General features: G+C 33.9%; 2 protein-coding genes across 2 annotated transcripts; both read left to right on the forward strand.

Moving 5' to 3' along the window:
- Positions 1 to 5,289: 5,289 nt before the first annotated feature.
- Positions 5,290 to 7,074, forward strand: LOC108454793 (berberine bridge enzyme-like 21). Its single transcript, XM_017753370.2, has one exon. It carries the CDS (start codon positions 5,385 to 5,387, stop codon positions 6,972 to 6,974), a length of 1,590 nt encoding a protein of 529 aa, XP_017608859.1. The 5' UTR covers positions 5,290 to 5,384; the 3' UTR covers positions 6,975 to 7,074.
- Positions 7,075 to 18,884: 11,810 nt separating this feature from the next.
- LOC128294071 (uncharacterized) lies at positions 18,885 to 19,547 on the forward strand. Its single transcript, XM_053029803.1, has one exon. The coding sequence runs from the start codon at positions 18,885 to 18,887 to the stop codon at positions 19,545 to 19,547; it is 663 nt and encodes a 220-aa protein (XP_052885763.1).
- The last annotated feature ends 312 nt before the right edge of the window (positions 19,548 to 19,859 follow it).

A 19,859-nucleotide genomic window follows, 5' to 3' on the forward strand; every position in this document is an offset into this window, starting at 1 on the left:
TTTTTAAATTCAAGCTTAGCTCAAGATATAATCAGGTTACTCGGGTTTGAGCTTGATTAAGCTCATTTATCAAATTTTGTAGTCAAGCTCAAGCTTGGTTAAATAATTAAGCTTAGAGTTAAAAATATATATTAAGAATAATAACGTAATTTAATAATATAAAAAATAAAAAACTCGATAAGACTCACGAGTCGTTCAAGTCGAGTATTACTAAGCTCAAGGTCTGCTTAATTGAGAGTTCAAATTTAATTTTCTTTCAAATTGAACTTAGATAACCTATGAGCACCTATATCTCATTTACAATCCTATTGATAACTAAACATTCAACCTCATCATCATCATTATCATCATCATAATAATAAATTAATGATCAGCACATAGAGTAATATCGTGCTGGACAAAAGCAAAGGTTAGAATGAGCAAGACAAGAATAATGGCATATATTAAACCGAGTTTGTTTACAAATACAATTCCACCAACAAATACATACTATAAATTATATATATAATCAAAGTAAGACTCAATACAGGATTGAAAACCGTAATTTATCTAAACAAGGTACACACATAATAGTAGAAATGAAGTCATAAATTATTTTTGAAGGTTGAAATTAAGTTATATATTTTTAAAGTTAAAATACAATTTCATCACACACATAATAGGTTGGAACTATATATTTCTGTTTAAATGAAATTTCATCAATATTATTATAGCATAGTGTTAGAGTTGTGTGACCCAAATTCTAAGAAATGTTTGCAAGTCAAAGTTAAACAAAATATATTTTCTTTCTATAAGATTTAGTATTTATTATTATAATACATTTAGCATTTATTAGCATAGTTTATTTGACCTACTAATTTAGCTTATAAATAGGTTCTTTTACAACATTAGAAAATACACCCATTAGAGATTAGAACTCATAACACATTTAGAAAATTTTGTGTTTACGTTTTAAGGGTTCTTTGTTTTTTGGGTTTTCGGGGTTTAGTTTTTATCTCCATCTTTTGTACTCTTCGTTCTTTTGCCATTATAGTAAAATTATCTTTGTCCGTGGTTTTTTATCCTATTTGGAGGGGTTTTTCCATGTTAAATTTATGTGTTCAATTTCTCAATTCATTCCGCTATTTTTTTTTACTTCTTCTTAATTGGTTCGATCCTAACACATAGCAACTTGAATTTTTAAAAGAAAGGGCAAACTACATCTAAGGTTATTAAATTATTAGTAAGTTTACATTTTGATCGTTCAACTTTAAAAGTTACAAAATAGTCACTGAACCATTTGAAAATTTTCATTTAAGTCACTGAACTATTTGAAAGTTATTATTTAAGTCATTGGGTTGTTAAACCTTTTTTTTTTTTAAGTTTGATTAGCGAGCTTTAGTGACGATTTGATAATTGAGATAGTGGATCAGTACCCATCAACGAGTAAAAAAACACATCTTAGATCCAAGTCAATATGATTGTTAGTGCCAGAGATCGAAGAAAAAAATTTCTTGGATTTTAGTTCGTAAATTTGTAACGTTTAAAGTTGTTTCATAAAAAAATTAAATTGTAAAAGAAAAGGAGAATGAGAGCTTTTGATTGTGCAAACGGTGGACTAACAGAGCAAGCCATACAACTATTTTAAAAATCTAATAACTAAAATTAAAACTTTTACCATTTTATAACTTTTAGAAATTGAACGACCAAAATGTAAACTTACAAATAATTTATTAACTTTGAGCGTAATTTACCCTAATATTATTATCAAATCTTCAACTTGGGCCACTAAATGCTTGAATTGCTATCAAATCTATAAAATTATTTTCATACTAATAGCTATATATATTATATCTTAATCTTTTAAAACAATCTCATTATAAGTTTTGTTCACATTTGATCTTCATAACATAATGCCTAAAGCTATCCATAGTTTATCCCTAGCCTATAAATAAGAGGATAATGCGCTTCAGAACATTCAAATTCACATCCTCTTATATTGACAACAATATCCATGTTAGTCGAGCTAAGACTCAATCTGCTATTATATATTAAATTTAAATACAAAATTGTTATTAAATATAATAATAACATAATGTTTGAAATGGCCGTCCAAAGTTCGGCGAATGCCCATTGATCTCAAACGTGTCTAATTAACCAAATCCCATTCATAAAACAAACACAATAGACCCCAAAAAGTATTTAAAAAAGAAAAAGGAATCTTTGATTTTTTTGATAAATTAAAAGGAAACTTGAAATGGACAGACAATTATCACATTACTCATTTGAAAAATGGAAAAGCTTTGGCACCGAAAATTAAGGAGAGAAAGAAATTAGATTTGGATTTTATTTTAAGTAAAATTCTATATATAAAGAATCTCCTTATATATATATATTTTTTCAAATTCAGAAACTTCTAATTAATTATATTTAATTATGGCCGGTTGAGTATTAATTTGATTGGCATCGACATTGTTGTCAGTGTAGAAAGATGTGAGTTCGAGTGTGCTGAAACACATTATCCTCTTATTTAGGGGTTGAGGAGGGGCTATGAGTAGTTTCAAACAATTATATCAAAAAAAGCATATATGATAAAAAAAAACTATAATGAGATTAATATCAAAAAATCATACTTAATTGAGAAAAAAAAAGATACTTAGGGTGTCCAAATTTATTCTATAGCCCATAAATTTTATGACTTTATCACATCAAGCTGACATTAGAGTTGCTTATGAATCAAATTGAGTTTCGATCTAGTTTTAAAAAAAATTTCAAGTTTAGGTCCATTTTTAGATAGACCCGTCTTGTCTAAGAAAATTTGTTTTGCTGTTTAAAAATTACTAAAATATTAAAAATATCTTCTTATATTAATATCTCATATATTTTTATAATTAAATTTAAATTTTAAAATATTTTTATCATTTAATTTAAACTCAAGTTGAGTCTGCTCAAGAGATAAATTTTTTATCCTAAACCTGGTCCAAGTAGGATTGAGCCTATTGAGTTAAGCAAGCTTTCCAACCCATAGAAAAATCTAGCTAGCACTCGATTATGATCATAAATATTGATAATTTTATATTGGTATAAATCTTAAAATCATACATGAATTTTGATTTGGTGTAATCATATAAATAAAATTTTGATTTTGATTCAATTGTGCACTTTTAAATAAATAATTTTATTTATATATTATATAAATATAAATACGTAAAGCATAAAATACTTTTATATTACTAATTATGTTAATAATTTGTGAAAATTGAAGTCAATGAAAATTAAATGTATAAAATTACATAAAATCAAAATTCATATATAACATAAAACCTAAGTTATGTTCTATTGGTCGGATGTTTACCTTCTCCAAAATTAACTTAAATTCAATTATTGTACCAAAATAAAAATCATAGAACATTGCACATATTTTGAAATTTATCCTTCTATATTTAATTATTTAATTTTAAACGAAGGATCCAAATCAATGAACTTTTTAAAGATAAACAATGATAAATCATTCCTTTTCCATATTTTTATGATTTTTTAAAAGAAAAAATTATTAATTTTTGGTAAATACAATTCGGAAAAATATAATAAACACTCGTCGTAAATGATGAAAAATAAAATTTACGATAAACTATAAAAATAGTCACTTGTCTCAGATTACATTTAAGTCACTTATGTATGAAATGTTACGTTTTAGTCATTTATATTATCGTTTTGTACGTAGTGGTCACTCTATCGTTAAACTCTGTTACCTCCCTAATGATAGTCCTACGCGACAGTCCAAATAGGTTTTAAATGCCAACTTGAATGTCCAGTTGTTGGGATGAAAATAGGTTTTTAGTTAAATACATTTAATTTGGACTGTCACGTAGGACATCCAAGTTAATATTTAAAACTTATTTGGACTGCTATATAGGACCATGTAATAGATTTTAACGGTAAAGTGATCATTTCGTAATAAAACGATAACACAAGTGACTAAAATATAAATATATAATCTAAAATAAATAAAAATGACTATTTTTATAATTTACCCTAAAATAGTATTTATTTACATTATACCGACTAATAAATATTTATAGTGGAGAAGGCACCATTTTTAAGATTTCCCAAGAATAATATATCCATTTCATCCATAATAGGCGCCGAAATTGAAAAGTCAACGTTAATTTTATTAATAATTTTTTTATTTAAATTTATTAGGCAAGCAGGTAACCACGTTACATTATGGGACCCTAGTTGCCCACAACATAAAGCCGTGTGCTGCTCAGTTCCTATCTCCTAACAAATATTCCACTATTACTGATCTTATTCGATAAATGTATGTTGAAGATTTTTGTATTAAAAATTAAATTATATTTTTTATTTAAAAATTAAATAAATTAATTTATGTAAATTAAATTAAAGAATAAATTATTTATTCTATTAAAAGTTTTATTTATTTTATTGTTAAAAATTAATTATTTTATGTCGAGAATAAGATATATGTAACTATTTTTTTATTATTCTATCGTTATATCAATTTTAATAATAGAAATGAATGTAATTCATTTTGCTATTTAAATAAAAAAAAAAACGCAACCCAATTTCTAATACAAAGATTTTTCTCAATATTTCTTTCTTTCTTAATAGGTTTGTCTTTGTCATTAAAGTTTAAGAATATTAAAAAAAAAAACTTTTCCATCCCAGGTTTTCTTCTAATTCTCTATAGAATAATAGGATAATAATAATATTATTTTATTAAAAATAAAAAATTATTATTTATTATTAATGTATTGAACATAAACACTTTTAGTTTTCAAACAACTTTTAAGACTTTGGTTAGTCAACTCCAAGAAAAACCTACAGCACGTTAGTCAAATAACTTGTGTTTTAAAAAATAAATAAATATAGAAAATATATAATTCCTTTAAGTAAATAAAATTTTGAACTTCAAGTTTTTAGTTTCATGTGAAGTTTAAGTATATTTATTATTATTCACATACTCTATATTTACACATTTCTCGAGTTTTACAGGCATTTATTTTTAACAATTGAGGCGTCTTCCCTCATAAACTATGCAGAGCTTTCCACGGAAGTTAAAAACAATCGATAATATTTTCGATTGTAAGGATTTAAATCGACGACAATTTAAATACCACTCTCAAAAAAAAATTTAATAATTAGAGTATCAAATTAAATTATAATAAAAATACCCACTAATTATTATTTTTACATTTACACCCATAATGAGTGCCAAATATCAAGTAGATGTATTAATTAAGTGGGTTTTTTTATTAATTCATCAAAAAATAAAAAAAAAATCTCCCACTTCCCAATATATTCTTATATATGCTACCAATAAGGCCATGTGACGATCAAGCTTACACTCAAACAAATGCCCCAAGAAAATATCAAACACGACAATGCCGAATCCAATGCGTCCGTACCTTCTTCTATCTCTAGTTTTCTTCTTCAACCTGTATCATTCAATGGCAGTTTCAGATCCTACTCATCAAGCCCTTCTTCAATGTTTAACCCAATCCATTCCCACTGACACAGCTTCCTCCATTATAGTCTCTAAATCCAACCCTTCATATACTTCTGTTCTACGTGCTTACATTCGAAACGCCCGTTTCAACACTTCTTCAACCCCTAAACCACTCATCATCATCACTCCTTTAGATGAATCCCATGTTTCCGCCGCCGTTATTTGTTCCCAAAAACTTGGGTTTCAACTCAAAATCCGTAGCGGCGGCCATGATTATGAAGGGTTGTCTTATGTTTTTGATAAACCCTTTTTTGTTCTCGATATGTTTAACCTCCGGTCAATAACGGTTAATATGGCTGATGAAACAGCTTGGGTCGGTGCTGGTGCTACACTCGGTGAACTTTATTATAACATTTGGAAAAATAGTAAAGTTCATGGTTTTCCGGCGGGGGTTTGTCCTACTGTTGGCGTTGGTGGTCATTTAAGCGGTGCTGGGTATGGTACTTTGATAAGAAAGTACGGTTTGTCGGTGGACCATGTCGTGGATGCTAAATTAGTCGACGTGAAGGGAAAAATCCTTGACCGGAAAGCCATGGGGGAGGACCTTTTTTGGGCTATAAGAGGCGGTGGAGCAGCCAGTTTCGGCGTTGTCTTATCTTATAAAATAAAACTCGTCCCTGTACCGGAGACCGTCACCGTTTTCAGAATCGAAAGATTATTAACTGAAAACGCCACCGATATAACATTCAAATGGCAAACCATTGCTCCGACGACCGACGAGAATCTGTTCATGAGAATGCTTTTACAACCGGTGACTAGAAACAAGAAAAAAACGGCGAGAATCACTGTAATCGCTTTGTATTTGGGAGATTCCGATAGTCTCGTGTCTCTTCTACAAAAAGATTTCCCGGAATTATCCATCGGAAAATCAAACTGTAATGAAACAACATGGATCGATTCAGTTCTATGGTGGGCTAATTTCGATTTAGGTACACCACCGACGGCTTTACTCGATCGGGATCTTAACGACGCCGGTTTTCTAAAACGAAAATCAGATTATGTTCAGACCCCAATCCCTAAATCTGGGTTAGAATCACTTTGGCAAAAAATGATCGAACTCGGCAAAGTCGGGATGGTTTTCAATGCTTACGGCGGCAGAATGGACCAAATCAAACCCGATGAAACGCCATTCCCCCACCGTGCCGGAAACCTGTATAAAATTCAATACTCAGTGAACTGGGATGAACGTGGAAATGAAGCAGATAAGAATTTCACAACTCAAGCTAAATTACTTCATGATTTTATGACACCATTTGTGTCTAAAAATCCAAGGAGTGCTTATTTCAATTATAGAGATATTGATGTTGGATCTACTAAAAAATGGAGTTATGAAGAAGGGAAAGTTTATGGAGAAAGTTATTTTAATGGGAATTATGAAAGATTGGTTGATGTGAAGACTGCTGTTGATCCTAATAATTTCTTTAGGAATGAACAGAGTATACCACCTCGATCAAGTAAGATTTAGACACCCAATTTAGCAATTGTTTCCCAACATTTATGTATAACATAGTTTTTCTTTCTTTTTCTAATAATACAATGTTCTCGAAGGCTTTCATTGGTAATAATTTATTTTTTATTTTTTATATGTTCGGAATTTGTGGGCGTTCTTTTCAACAATGTGGTTTTCAAGGTTTTATTTTGCATTCTTCTCATGGAAGTGCAACGTATCTTATCACGATCATCCATACTTGTTGGTATTATATAGTTTTTATATTTAGCTTATGTAGCGATTTGTTTTAAACGGGTGAAAAAATTTGTGTAGCAGCTAATATATGGTGTAATACATATAAAATGATAAAAATATCATTATTGTAATGTTTGTCATTTTGTAAAATGGATAAGGTTTTTTTTTGTAATTTTTTAATTGAGTTAGAATTCATAAGTGATACAAATTCAATCAACCCTTTTTTTTTTCTATTAAGAAGGATAAAAACTATTACATAGTAATTAATCTAGGAAAAGATAAATTAGTAACATTTTCATGCAACACGTTCAAAGCAAAATCAAGAGGTTGAGACCAAGAGGAAAATCCAATAATCATTGCTCCTCGACAGAACAGGTCTCGGATGGCATGAATGACATACAAATCCAGCAGCTATATCATCATAGTACCCTTGACATGATGTAGCGCTTCCAAACAATTTGTTTCTAATAACAGATCATGACAACCATTGATTATCCTGAAACATTATCAGGATTATCTAGTTGACGAGTCATTGAATCAATCCATTCAGACGACCCTGAAGATTTGGCACGACCTTGTTTTCTCCACACTTCAAACCTGCGCTTGGTTATCTCATGCATAGACGTATCAACTCTCCTCATTGCATGCAAAAGATCTTTTAAAAAAGAAGCAATAGAGTAGCCCACGTAATGGGCCTGGCCCACTAAGGTGTTGTCGTCCTCAATGATCACAGCTGTGTGATTTGGTTCTAGTAAGGTAGTAGCACTCATAATGACCAGATTGAAACTAGGTGAGACATGAGGCTCATTTTCCTTACTTTCTTCTACCTTCACTTCCTTGGACTGGTCTTTCTCAAGGATAGATTTTGACTCTTTTTCATTAGTCTTCGTGATTGGCCCACAATTAATTTGACTTTAACTTGAAACTTGATCAATTAACTCAAATTTAAACCCTATTCAATCTAATTTGATTATTAAAAGAAAGTCCAACAATAGTTTAAATTGAACCAAATATTAAATTCACTTTCATCTTAAAGAATTTCAAAATTATTTAAACTCATAATAACTAAAATTGAAAAACCCAAATGATTTTTATTGGCTTAGGGTGAGTTTGGATGAGTGGTGCGTTTACTTACTATTAGTATAAAAACAACTGTGGCGATGAAATACTGTAGCGATACTATATCGTGAGATAAAAAGTAAGCTAAATGAACCGCATTGCACCTAATCGCCCATCCAAACCCACCCGTAGTCCTAAAATGGTAGAGGAAATTTGCACCGTAATAGCAAACTAGGTGTAAAATAAATTTTTAATAATATGAATGTGGTATCCACCATATTTATTCTGAATTAAATCTATCACACTCGGATTTTGTTTTGTAATGACCCGTTTTTGGTAAAATCGAAACAGTAATTTTGAGATCACAAATCCGTGGTCATAAAATTTATTTTAATATTATTTTATGGTCTATAGTATTTTAGAATTATGGAATAAAAATTTTGTTAAGAAATTTTACCATTTGTATGCTCAATTTGTAAAATAAGACTAAATCGCATAAAGTTTAAAAATTATGTTCTATTAACTAAAAGTGTCAAATAACTATAGAACTTTAAAGTAAAGGTCCTTATCGAGTAATTAGATCATTAGAAGGGATAGTGGATGTACATGGAGTAAAATCATGAATAGTTAAAGTTGGTGAGGGGTTAGTAAATTGTTGACTAAAGTTAAAGTAAATAAAATAAAATAAAATAAAAAACAAATAGTTATCTTCTTCTTTCTTTTTCAACCGAAAATATCAGCAAACTAAGAGCTTGGAAAGCTTGAATTTTTCAGCCACAAAGTCCCATGTAAGTGATGTTGGTGTTTGTTTTTGTTGATTTTTATGTTTTTGGAAACTTGCAACTTAATCTAGCTAAAGAGTGGATTAATTTGCAAAATGGTTGTAATGCTAGGGTCTTGCTATGAAAGCATGATAGTTGTTTTTGAAGTTTAATGGAAGAAAATGAATCCTTGTTGTTAAATAGATAATTTTTGTTAAAGAATTTTTAGTGAAATTGTCAATTTGGGGTTAAAGTGAGAAATGTGAAATTTATGTGTTAAATGTGTGAATTTGTGAATTATATGGGCTGCTATGAGTAGAGGTGTTCATGGGCCGGGCCGGACCAGGTTTAGGCAGGGCTCAACTAAAAAATCATGCCTATTTATTGGGCTCGGGTAAGGCTGGGCCCAAAAAATAGGCCTAAAATTTTGTCTAAGCCCGACCAGGATAAAAATACTAAAACCCGGGCCGACTACTACATACCAGATAATTTTTTATATTATTTTTAAATATATATAATACATCAAAAATACAAAAATATCAAAATAAATATTTCCCAACAAATTAAAAATAAATTTTAAAAATATGTAGACTTAAATAACACTAAGATAAATGCAACTTAACAAGCAAATGCTTCTAAAATAATAAAAATTAACAAATGCCTTTAAAATAATAAGAAAATTAACAATAAAATAAATTTTATACAATATACAAACAATAACAACAAAATAATAGCAACATAATAGTAAAATGGTAGCAAAATAGAGAAAATAATAAGAAAATAACATTCAAAAATAAAAAAAATATGTAGATTTTTTTTGTCCTTTAGTGATTCGGGCTGGGCTGGGCCCGGGCTAAAAATACCTTACCCGAGGCCCGGACCATTTTTTAAACAGGCCTTATTTTTTTGTCCAAGCCCATTTTTGGGCCTATATTTTTACCTAAACCCTCCCACATTTCGGGCGGGCCTTCGGGCAGGGCCCGGTAGCTCGGCCCATGCACACCTCTAGCTGTGAGCACCTGTAAAATTCGGCTAGGCTTAGGTGTAGAGAAATTTACATGAATTTCATTTTACGAGCCTAGGGACTAATTTGTAAAAAGGTCAAAAGTATAAGGGTAAAATGGTAATTTTCCCATAACATGAAATTTGGATCGAATTAATTAGAAATATGATTAAATGAGTTAAATTTGATTATATAGATTAAGAAAAGTAACTTTCGGAACAAAATCGGAGAAAAGATAAAGTCGGGGATTAAACAACCGTCATTTCTGTGCGAAATTGAGGTAAGTTTGTGGACTCGAACTTAATTTTATATTTTAATTACGAATTAATTAATTAATGTTAAATTAGCTCTTGATATAAAATGTATGCATATTATGGAATTAATGTTAAGGAAAATGAATGAGAAATTTATGGAAGTAGATAATTGTATAACCGTCGGTTTATCCGACTAGCGCTGGGCGCAATTATCGTTGGTTTATCCAACTAGAACTGGGCTCACAATTACTATCTTCGGTATACCCAACTAGCACTAGGTGCAAATATCGTTGGTTTGTCCAACTAGAGCTAGGCTCACAATTACTATCGTCGGTATACCCGACTAGCACTGGGTGCAAATATCATTGTTTTATCCAACTAGAGCTGGGCTCACAATTACTATCATCGGTATACCCGACTAGCACTAGGTGCAAATATCGTTGGTTTATCCAACTAGAGCTGGGCTCACATTTAATATTGTCAGTTAATCTGACTAGCGTTGGGCGTAACTTTTTCTGCGGTTTACCGCTAAGCACCGAGTGCCACGTCACTAATAGATCTTGCGGTAAGGTTACTTGAATTATCGAAAGAACCGAAATCTTATTTGGTTAAGTTATAATTTCATACTAATATCGATTTTTTTTTTTGTTTAGCTAATAAATGGAACCTATTAATGGTAAATTGATTTTCATGTTGGCACATAGTGTGCGAGATATTCGCTTATCTGGTATTAGTCTAAGTGGGTCAACAGACACAGTGTTGTTACAAGGTTATATGAGTTCAATACGAACTAGTATAGATATGTACGCAAAATACGTAGAAATGATATACATATATGACATATGAATTCATGGCATGGCTAACTGGGTTGATGATTATGTGTTAGGCTTTTGGGCCAAATTGAGTTGTGATATGCCTTGTTTTACTTACTTAAATTGTGGTTAAACAGGTATGAAAAGAAGGAAAGATCGTCAATTGCTTCAATTAGAATTGCTATGAAAGCATGGGAAGGTATGAATTATTAAATGATCGAAACAAGCTTAGACACATGCTTGAAAATGTGAATGCATTTAAGTAGAGCGTACTTATGGTATGATGTTTTAAGATGGTTTGTTAGTTTATGTGATAATTAAAATTGAGAGGCTAATGTTGTTTAGACTAAGGCCAAGACATGTTGGATTGACTAAAGTGGCTTATGATTATAAATTGTAGTGGTAAGCTTTATTTTTGAATTACGAGTTTACTAAGCATTACATGCTTACTTTGTGTTAATTTCTTTGTATATTTAGATATCGGAAGCTCGTTCGGGTTGGAAATTGGCGGAGATTTCATCACACTATCTATCAGCTATTTTGGTATTGTGGTTTTATAATTCTGGTTATAATGGCATGTATAGGTCATTTTGGCAAATAGTAGTTTATATGTCTTCTTGTGTTTTTAGCCATTCGATTTGGCTTGAAAATGGTATATGTTTTGTTATGTAAACATGTGTAAATGGCTTTATGATATGTGGGGTATGGTTTCCAAGTGAATGTCTTGTTTGTGAATTGTTATTTTGTGTACCAAATGGTTGAAATTGAGATATGGCATGCATGTTAAATTTTAGGCACAAAGTTTCCTTTATGTGTTTAACCATTTAGATAGATTTTGGAAGTTTAAATTGGCAAGTTTAAAGTAATCAATTAAAGTGCCTATTAGTATCATGGTTGTGTGTGATCTTGTAAGATGTTATAAGCTTGTTATTGATTGGTTTGGAATGTCTAAATATGCCATGTTTATATGCACATTGAGGTGTTTAGGTTGGTACCAAGTTGGGTGAGAAATATGGCTTAGAAAATAGCCTATTTTCGTCCACATGGGCAGAGGCGCGGGCGTGTGTCTCAGCCGTTTGTGACACACGGCCTAGCACACAGGTGTGTGTCTTGACCGTGTGACCCCTGCACCTAATTAATGCAAATTCAATTGTTCACACGGCCTGGCCACACGGGCTTGTGTCTCTTGCACTTAGGAGGAATTTTGTGATTTCGCTAAAAATTCTCCGAGCTTCCGGTTTAGTCTCGACTTGATTCTAATCTTTATTTTGGGCCTCGAGGACCCATATAAGGGACTTTATGATTGATTATGAATGGTTTTTGATTTGAATGTGAGATGAACATGAAATGTCGTTTGTTCGATTATAAGTCTGGTAATGCTCCGTAATCCTGTTTTGGTATCGGATACGAGTTAGCGGTGTTACATGTATAGAGTTATGTTAATCTAAACATGTTAATTTAATTTATATTTTGTAATGTTTAATTCTACTTATAGTAATTCGAACTTTATATCTTTATTGTTGTTCGTCGGTATAATTGTAATTATATCCATCTCAATAGACTTCCTAGTTAGGTTTTAAAGGAGCTATTGGTTATTTTTATATTTTTTTCTATACTTATATTTAAGCTTTTGATTAAGTTAGTGTCATGAAACAATCATGTATTAATTCAATGAGAAAATTACTAAATTACTAAATACCAATTTAGGGACTCCCTAAATGCCAACTTGGATGTCATTTATGTGGCAGTCCAAATGTAATCTGGAGGGACATATGTGTCACTTTGTTGTTAAGCTCCATGATGTACTCTTATATTTGACACTTTTTGCTTGTTAATTCCTTTGCCTTATGAATTTTTCACTACTTAATTCATTGTATTTGATTTATTTCTTGTGTAGTGAACCCAATACTGGAAATGGCAACAAAAAGACGTAATCTGCAGTTTTTTTTATTCTATCACGGCTGGAGTCGTGGGCACGACGCGGCAAATCAGAAGTCAACACAGGAATATTCTGGAAACAACTTATCTTGATCTATTGACGTGATTTGAGGGATTTTGGATTTCATTTTCCTAATTTTAGAGATATTATCTTATTTTTCTTTTAATTTTCCTTGTTGATTTGGGAATTTGAAGCCTATAAATACCCACCTTTGGGTAAGGCTAAAGGGATCTCTTGTCTTTTGTTCTTATTGCTACTTTGTTTTCGTTTTAATAAAATTTTCTTCTTTGTTTTATTTCTACTTTACTTTACTTTATTTTATGCTTTTACATTATCAAAACATGTTAAGCATGATAATCAATATCATGCTTGGCTAATTTTTCTCAAGCCAAGAGCTAGTACGAATCAATTCCTCACGTGAGAATTGAATATTGCTTAAATCCCTTCGGGATACATTTTCGTCTTTCTGCTTAGATAGTTTGGCAATCGGCCTTACTAAAATTTTTAAACGTTTTCAAATCAAAAGGATCCGTTGGTGCGGAATCGTTTAATTTTACAGTTGGGAGGAAGGATCGGCTGTGGCATTTCGACTTCTATGAACACTCTTAGCGGCGGTCCGCTAAGGAAAGACGAGATCGAAAATGATTCTTGATAAGACAACTTCGAGTTGGGCTTTTCCTATTTTAAAACTAAGTATTTTAACGGCGATAGGCGTGGTTGATTTACTTAAGAATCGACTTTCGAAGATAGACTTGGGAAGATCGGTTACATGAGAGAAAAGTAAGTTACGATGGGTTGGGCCTCGAGATCAGAACCGACATGAATCCGGAGCAAAATCTATTTTCAATGATCGTAGGAATTGATGAAACTAGCTCGAGGTGATTCTTATACTCGTGTTTATTCAACTTGATCTTTCATCTTCTTTATTTTATTGCTTTTATTTTAATACATCTTTCTTTGCACTTTTACTTGTTTATTTTATTTCCTTGTTACTTCTCAAATCACCTTTTTATTTTCCATTTCAGCTTCTAGGTCGAGAACAAGAAATTTAATCAAAAATTCCATTAACTCCCTGTGGATCGACCCTCTTCCACTATTCTACCTTTTTATTTATTTATTTTATTTTTGAAGAGGTTTATTTTATTTTGATAGGCAAAACGACGCTTGTCAAAATTGGCGCCGTTGTCGGGGAGTTTTATTTTCAGCAATTATTGATTATTTTGTTTGATTTTTATGACCAGGAGAAACCCGGGGACTCTAGTTCAATATAACCCGGAAATTGAAGCAAGCGCTCGTAAAAATCATAGTCAAACGCTTCGACGAAAGAAGCAGCAAGAGCAAAGAGAACGACAATCCAATCTGGAATCTACCTCTGCGACACCACCACGTGAACCGGAACAAACTCCAAACGAAGGACCACCTCCCAACACCACTACTCCAATAACAAATCCCACGTTTGAACCGGAGCCAATGGCGAACCAAACCATTAGAGAGCTTGCCGTCGCCCCCGCCGTACAACAACCGCTCTGCATTACCTTTCCTCAAGGCACTACCCCTTTTCAACTCAAAACAGGGTTGATTCATCTCCTCCCTACATTCAACGGTCTTCCTAGCGAAAGCCCACATAAACATCTCGCCGAATTCCACATGGTGTGCAGTAGCATGAAGCCGCAAGGAGTCTCGGAAGACTAAATAAAACTAAGGGCATTTCCTTTTTCTTTAGTTGGAATGGCTAAGGAATGGTTATTTTACCTTCCGCCTAACTCAATAACCACATGGGCTGAACTATCTCGTGTTTTCCTTGATAGGTATTTTCCAGCGGCAAAGGCAAGCGAACTTAGGCGAAGCATTTTGGGAATCCAGCAAAGGAGCGATGAATCTCTCTACGACTACTGGGAGAGGTTCAAAAGTTATCATAAGTTGCCCATGACATGGCCTATCCGAATGCAGACCTTCTTCAAGATTCTATGAAGGATGCTTCCGATGGACAAAAAGATGGTAGATGCTGCAAGTGGTGGCGCACTCGTCAATATGACGCCAGAAAATGCTAGAACTCTAATCTCTACTATGGCCGCAAACTCGCAACAGTTCGGCTCTTTAAGTGAACCTAGCCGACGGGTTCACGAAGTAAGTACCGTTTCTTTGGAAAATAAAATAGACAAATTGACTGATATTGTCAATTCTCTTGTCACAGGTAAGATAGGAGCCGCGAAGGTTTGTGGAATCTGCACGATGCCGAACCACCCAACCGATTCATGTCCAATGCTACAAGATGAGACGGGCGCCCAAGTCAATGCCATAAATAATTTCCCAGGACCTCCTCAAAGGCCATACAATCCCTACGGTAACACTTTCAATCCCGGTTGGAGAGACCATCCAAATATGAGCTATGGAAACAAAAACCAAAATTACCAACCGAGACCACCTCCTTTTCCAAATCAATCACCACAAAAAACCTCTCTTGAGACCATTGTTGAAAAGTTGGCCATTTCACAAGAGAAATTCCAAACCCAAACACAATCTCATCTCCAAGAAATTGACAAACAAATAAGCCAACTAGCCCAAACTGTTGGTCGCCTAGAGTCTCAAGGACGATTGCCCTCTCAAACTGAAACAAATCCGAGGGAAAATGTGAGCGCGATTACTTTACGAAGTGGTACCGTAATTTCACCAAAGCCGACAAAGGAGCCCAAAAAAATCGAGAAAGATAAAGAAGACACTTCTTTGAAGAGTCAAGTAGAAAAATCCTCGCCTACCTCAGGTAAAGTCATTCCTAGTCATTCTTTTTCTACTTACAAGACTCCTCCTCCCGTTCTAGGAAAGCTTACAAGGCGTGACAAAAAGGAAGAGGAGAAGTAAATTTTGGATATATTCAAAAAAGTAGAAATCAATATTCCACTCCTTGATGTCATTCGGAAGGTGCCAAAATATGCGAAGTTTTTGAAAGACTTATGCACAAATCGGAGGCGGTTATCTGGCAATGAAAGAGTTAACCTCAACGAGAATATTTCGGCTATTTTTCAAAGACGCCTACCACCGAAATACAAGGACCAAGGGATGTTTGCAATTCCGTGCAAAATAGGAAAAGTCGGAATAAAAAGGGCAATGTGTGGTCTAGGCGCATCTATTAATGTCATGCCGCTAAGCGTCTACAATAAAATTTCAATAAAACCATTAAAAGAGACGCGAGTGACGGTTCAATTAGCTGATCGGTCAGTTATCTACCCTGAAGGGGTACTAGAAAACTTGTTGGTAAAGGTAAACGATCTCATTTTCCCTGCTGATTTTTACATTATTGACATGGAAAATGACCGCAGCAACAACGGATCAGAAATCTTGCTTGGATGCCCTTTCTTGTCAACAGCGCATACAAAAATCGATGTCCGTAACGGCATCTTAACCATGGAATTTGATGGGGAAGTGGTTAAATTCGATGTGTACAAAGCTATGAAGTATCATGATTCCATCGCAAGTTTAAATTTTATTGATATTATAGATCCGTTAGCCGATGATTTTATCGGCCGATTTGTTTTATGATTTTTGTAGGAAATTTGAGGATCTCGATGATGAAAGTGAAATCATTTCAACTCTTTCCTCCATTTCGATTCTCGATTAATTCCACCTAAACCCTTTCCTCAATTTTGCAGGAGCCACAACTAGAATTGAAGCAACTTCCATCGCATCTCAAATCTGAATTTTGGGCGATAACAAGAACCTTGCCAATTATCATTTCAAGTGAATTATCACAACATGAAGAGGAAGAATTGATTGTTGTTTTGCGCACCTATAAAAAGGCAATTGGATGGACATTAGCTGATATCCAAGGCTTAAGTCCATCCACTTGCATGTATAAAATTAAAACAGAGGAGAACGCGAAACCAACGAGAGAAGGCCAGCGACGTTTAAACCCGCCAATGATGGAGATTGTGAAGGAGGAGATTCAAAAGTTGCTAGATGCTGACATTATCTACCCCATCTCTGATAGCAAGTGGGTAAGTCCGGTCCATGTTGTGCCAAAGAAGACTGGAATTACGGTGGTCGAAAATGCCGAAGGAGAAATGATTCCGAAGAGAGTACAGAATGGTTGGAGAATGTGTATCGATTATAGGAAACTCAATTCACAAACCCGAAAGGACCATTTTCCTATACCATTTATCGATCAAATGATTGAAAGACTTGCTGGAAAAACACATTACTGTTGTCTTGATGGATTTTACGGATTTTTCAGTTCGGTGGCTTTGAAGACCAAGAAAAACAACATTCACTTGCCCTTTCGAACTTTCGCCTATAGAAGAATGCCTTCGGTCTTTGCAACGCTCCAGCCACATTCCAACGATGCATGTTAAGCATTTTCTCCGATCACATCGGCGAGGAATAGAGGTATTTATGGATGATTTCACCTTTATTTACGGTAATTCATTCTCTCAATGCCTTTCAATCTTTCTTATGTTCTTAATCGATGCATTGAATTTAAATTGGTTTTAAACTACGAAATGTCATTTCATGGTAAGTAAAGGATTGGTACTCGGTCATGTGGTTTCGGCCCAAGGAATTGTCGTTGATAAGGGAAAGATTGATGTAATTCGCTCACTTCCATACCCCACTCGGTGAGGAAATTGTAGTTTTCTTGGCCATGCGAGGTTTCTACCGACGGTTCATAAAGGACTTCTCTAAGTGGCGCAACCTCTTTGCCGATTACTACAAAAGGACGTGAATTTTACTTTTGATCAATCTTGCAAAGATTCATTCAATGAGCTTAAGGGAAGACTTATATCCGCACCAATTGTACAACCACCAAATTGGACTTTACCATTTGAGATTATGTGTGACGCATCTGACCTTAGCGTGGGAGCCGTTCTAGGCCAAAGGAGTAAAGAAGGACCACACGTGATAGCCTATGCCTCTAGGACTCTCGACTCGGCTCAACGCAACTACTCGACAACGAAAAAAGAGCTTTTTGCTGTCATTTTTGCATTAGAAAAATTTCGTTCTTATTTATTAGGAACTAAAATTTTTGTTTTTCCGATCATTGTTGAAATATTTGATGAACAAAAAAGAAGCAAAGCCGAGGTTGATACGATGGATTCTCTTCTCGCAGGAGTTCGATCTTGAAATCAAGGATAAAAAGGGAAGCGAAAACTTAGTAGCTGACCACCTAAGCCGTTTGCCTACTTCACCAGTCGAACCTCCCCTACGAGAACAATTTCCAGACGAAACATTGATGGAAGCACACGCATCATTCCCATGGTTCGCCGATTTGGCGAATTTTCTAGCTACGGGTAAATTTCCGAACAATCTATCTCAATCTGAGATCAAACGCATAAAAAGAGAGTCTCGATACTACATTTGGGATGATCCATATTTATGGAAAAATTGCTCGGATCAAATCGTACGACGATGCGTAAGTAATGTGACGGTAAAATCCATACTTGAGTTTTGTCATTCCTACGCTTGCGGTGGACATTTCGGCCCTAAACGAACCGCACACAAAATTCTTGAGTGCGGATTTTATTGGCCAACCTTGTTTAAAGACACTTACAACTTTTGCAAAGCATGTGACAGGTGCCAAAGAGTCGGAAATCTAAGTCGAAGGAGTGAGATGCCATTAAATCCTATACACATCTGTGAAATTTTCGATGTGTGGGGGCTCGATTATATGGGGCCATTTACCTCATCATTTGGAAATTTATACATTATTCGCCGTTGATTACGTTTGAAATGGGTAGAGCGAAAGCCACCGAGAAAATGATCGAAAACCACAACTAATTTTTTACGTGATTTTATTTTCTCAAGATTTAGAACTCCGAGAGCGATCATTTGCGATAGAGGAACACATTTTGTTAATCGAGTCATCGAAGCTTTGATGAAGAAATATGGCGTGACTCAGCAGATAGCAACAGCTTTTCATCCGCAAACCAACGGACAAGCAGAGGTTTCAAATAGAGAAATCAAGTCAATCCTAGAGAAGACCGTTAAACCAAACCGGAAATATTGGAGCTTGAAGTTAGTTGATGCATTATGGGCATATCGCACAGCCTACAAAAGACCTATCGGGATGTCACCTTACCGACTTGTTTTCGGCAAACCTTGCCACTTGTCTGTCGAACTCGAGCATAGGGCATTTTGGGCGGTGAAGGAATGTAATATGGAGATGAACGCTGTTGGTGAAGCACGGAAACTACATATCCAAGAGCTTAAAGAGATTCGCCGCAATGCTTACGATAGCGCACAAAATTATAAAGAGCGAACAAAAGCATTTCATGACAAGCGCATTTCATTTAAATCATTTTCTGTTGGGCAAAAAGTTCTCCTATTTAACTCAAAATTTAAAATTTTTGCAGGGAAACTTAAGTCCAAGTGGAGCGGACCATTTACCGTGATCAATGTTTTTCCTCATGGAGCTGTAGAAATTGAAGATAGCTCAGGTGCACAGTTTAAAGTTAATGGACAACGGCTAAAACCTTTCTTCGAGAGCACACCAATCGGACTAATTGAAGAAATCGGGTTGGAAGAGCCAAAAATCTGACAGGAAAATGTCGAGCTTAACGATATTAAACAAAGCGCTAAATGGGAGGCAACCCATTTGTTTACTTTTCATCAATTTTAAATTTTTTTTTATTTCTATTTGTCGTTTGTTCAGACCCCTCCAGGCCCTAGAAGAGAACATCACAGAAAAACTCTCCTTCCTTTACCTCAACCGTGGCCGCTGTCGTCATTGATCACGGGGAGTATCCTTTACCTTTCTTTGTTCTTAAATGTACTTTACATTTTTTTTTCGTATTGGGACAATACGATTAAGTGAGGGGGAGGGTAAAGGATGACATTAATTTTGCCTTGC

This window comes from Gossypium arboreum, chromosome 6, assembly GCF_025698485.1.
Source record: "Gossypium arboreum isolate Shixiya-1 chromosome 6, ASM2569848v2, whole genome shotgun sequence".
NCBI lineage: Eukaryota > Viridiplantae > Streptophyta > Magnoliopsida > Malvales > Malvaceae > Gossypium > Gossypium arboreum.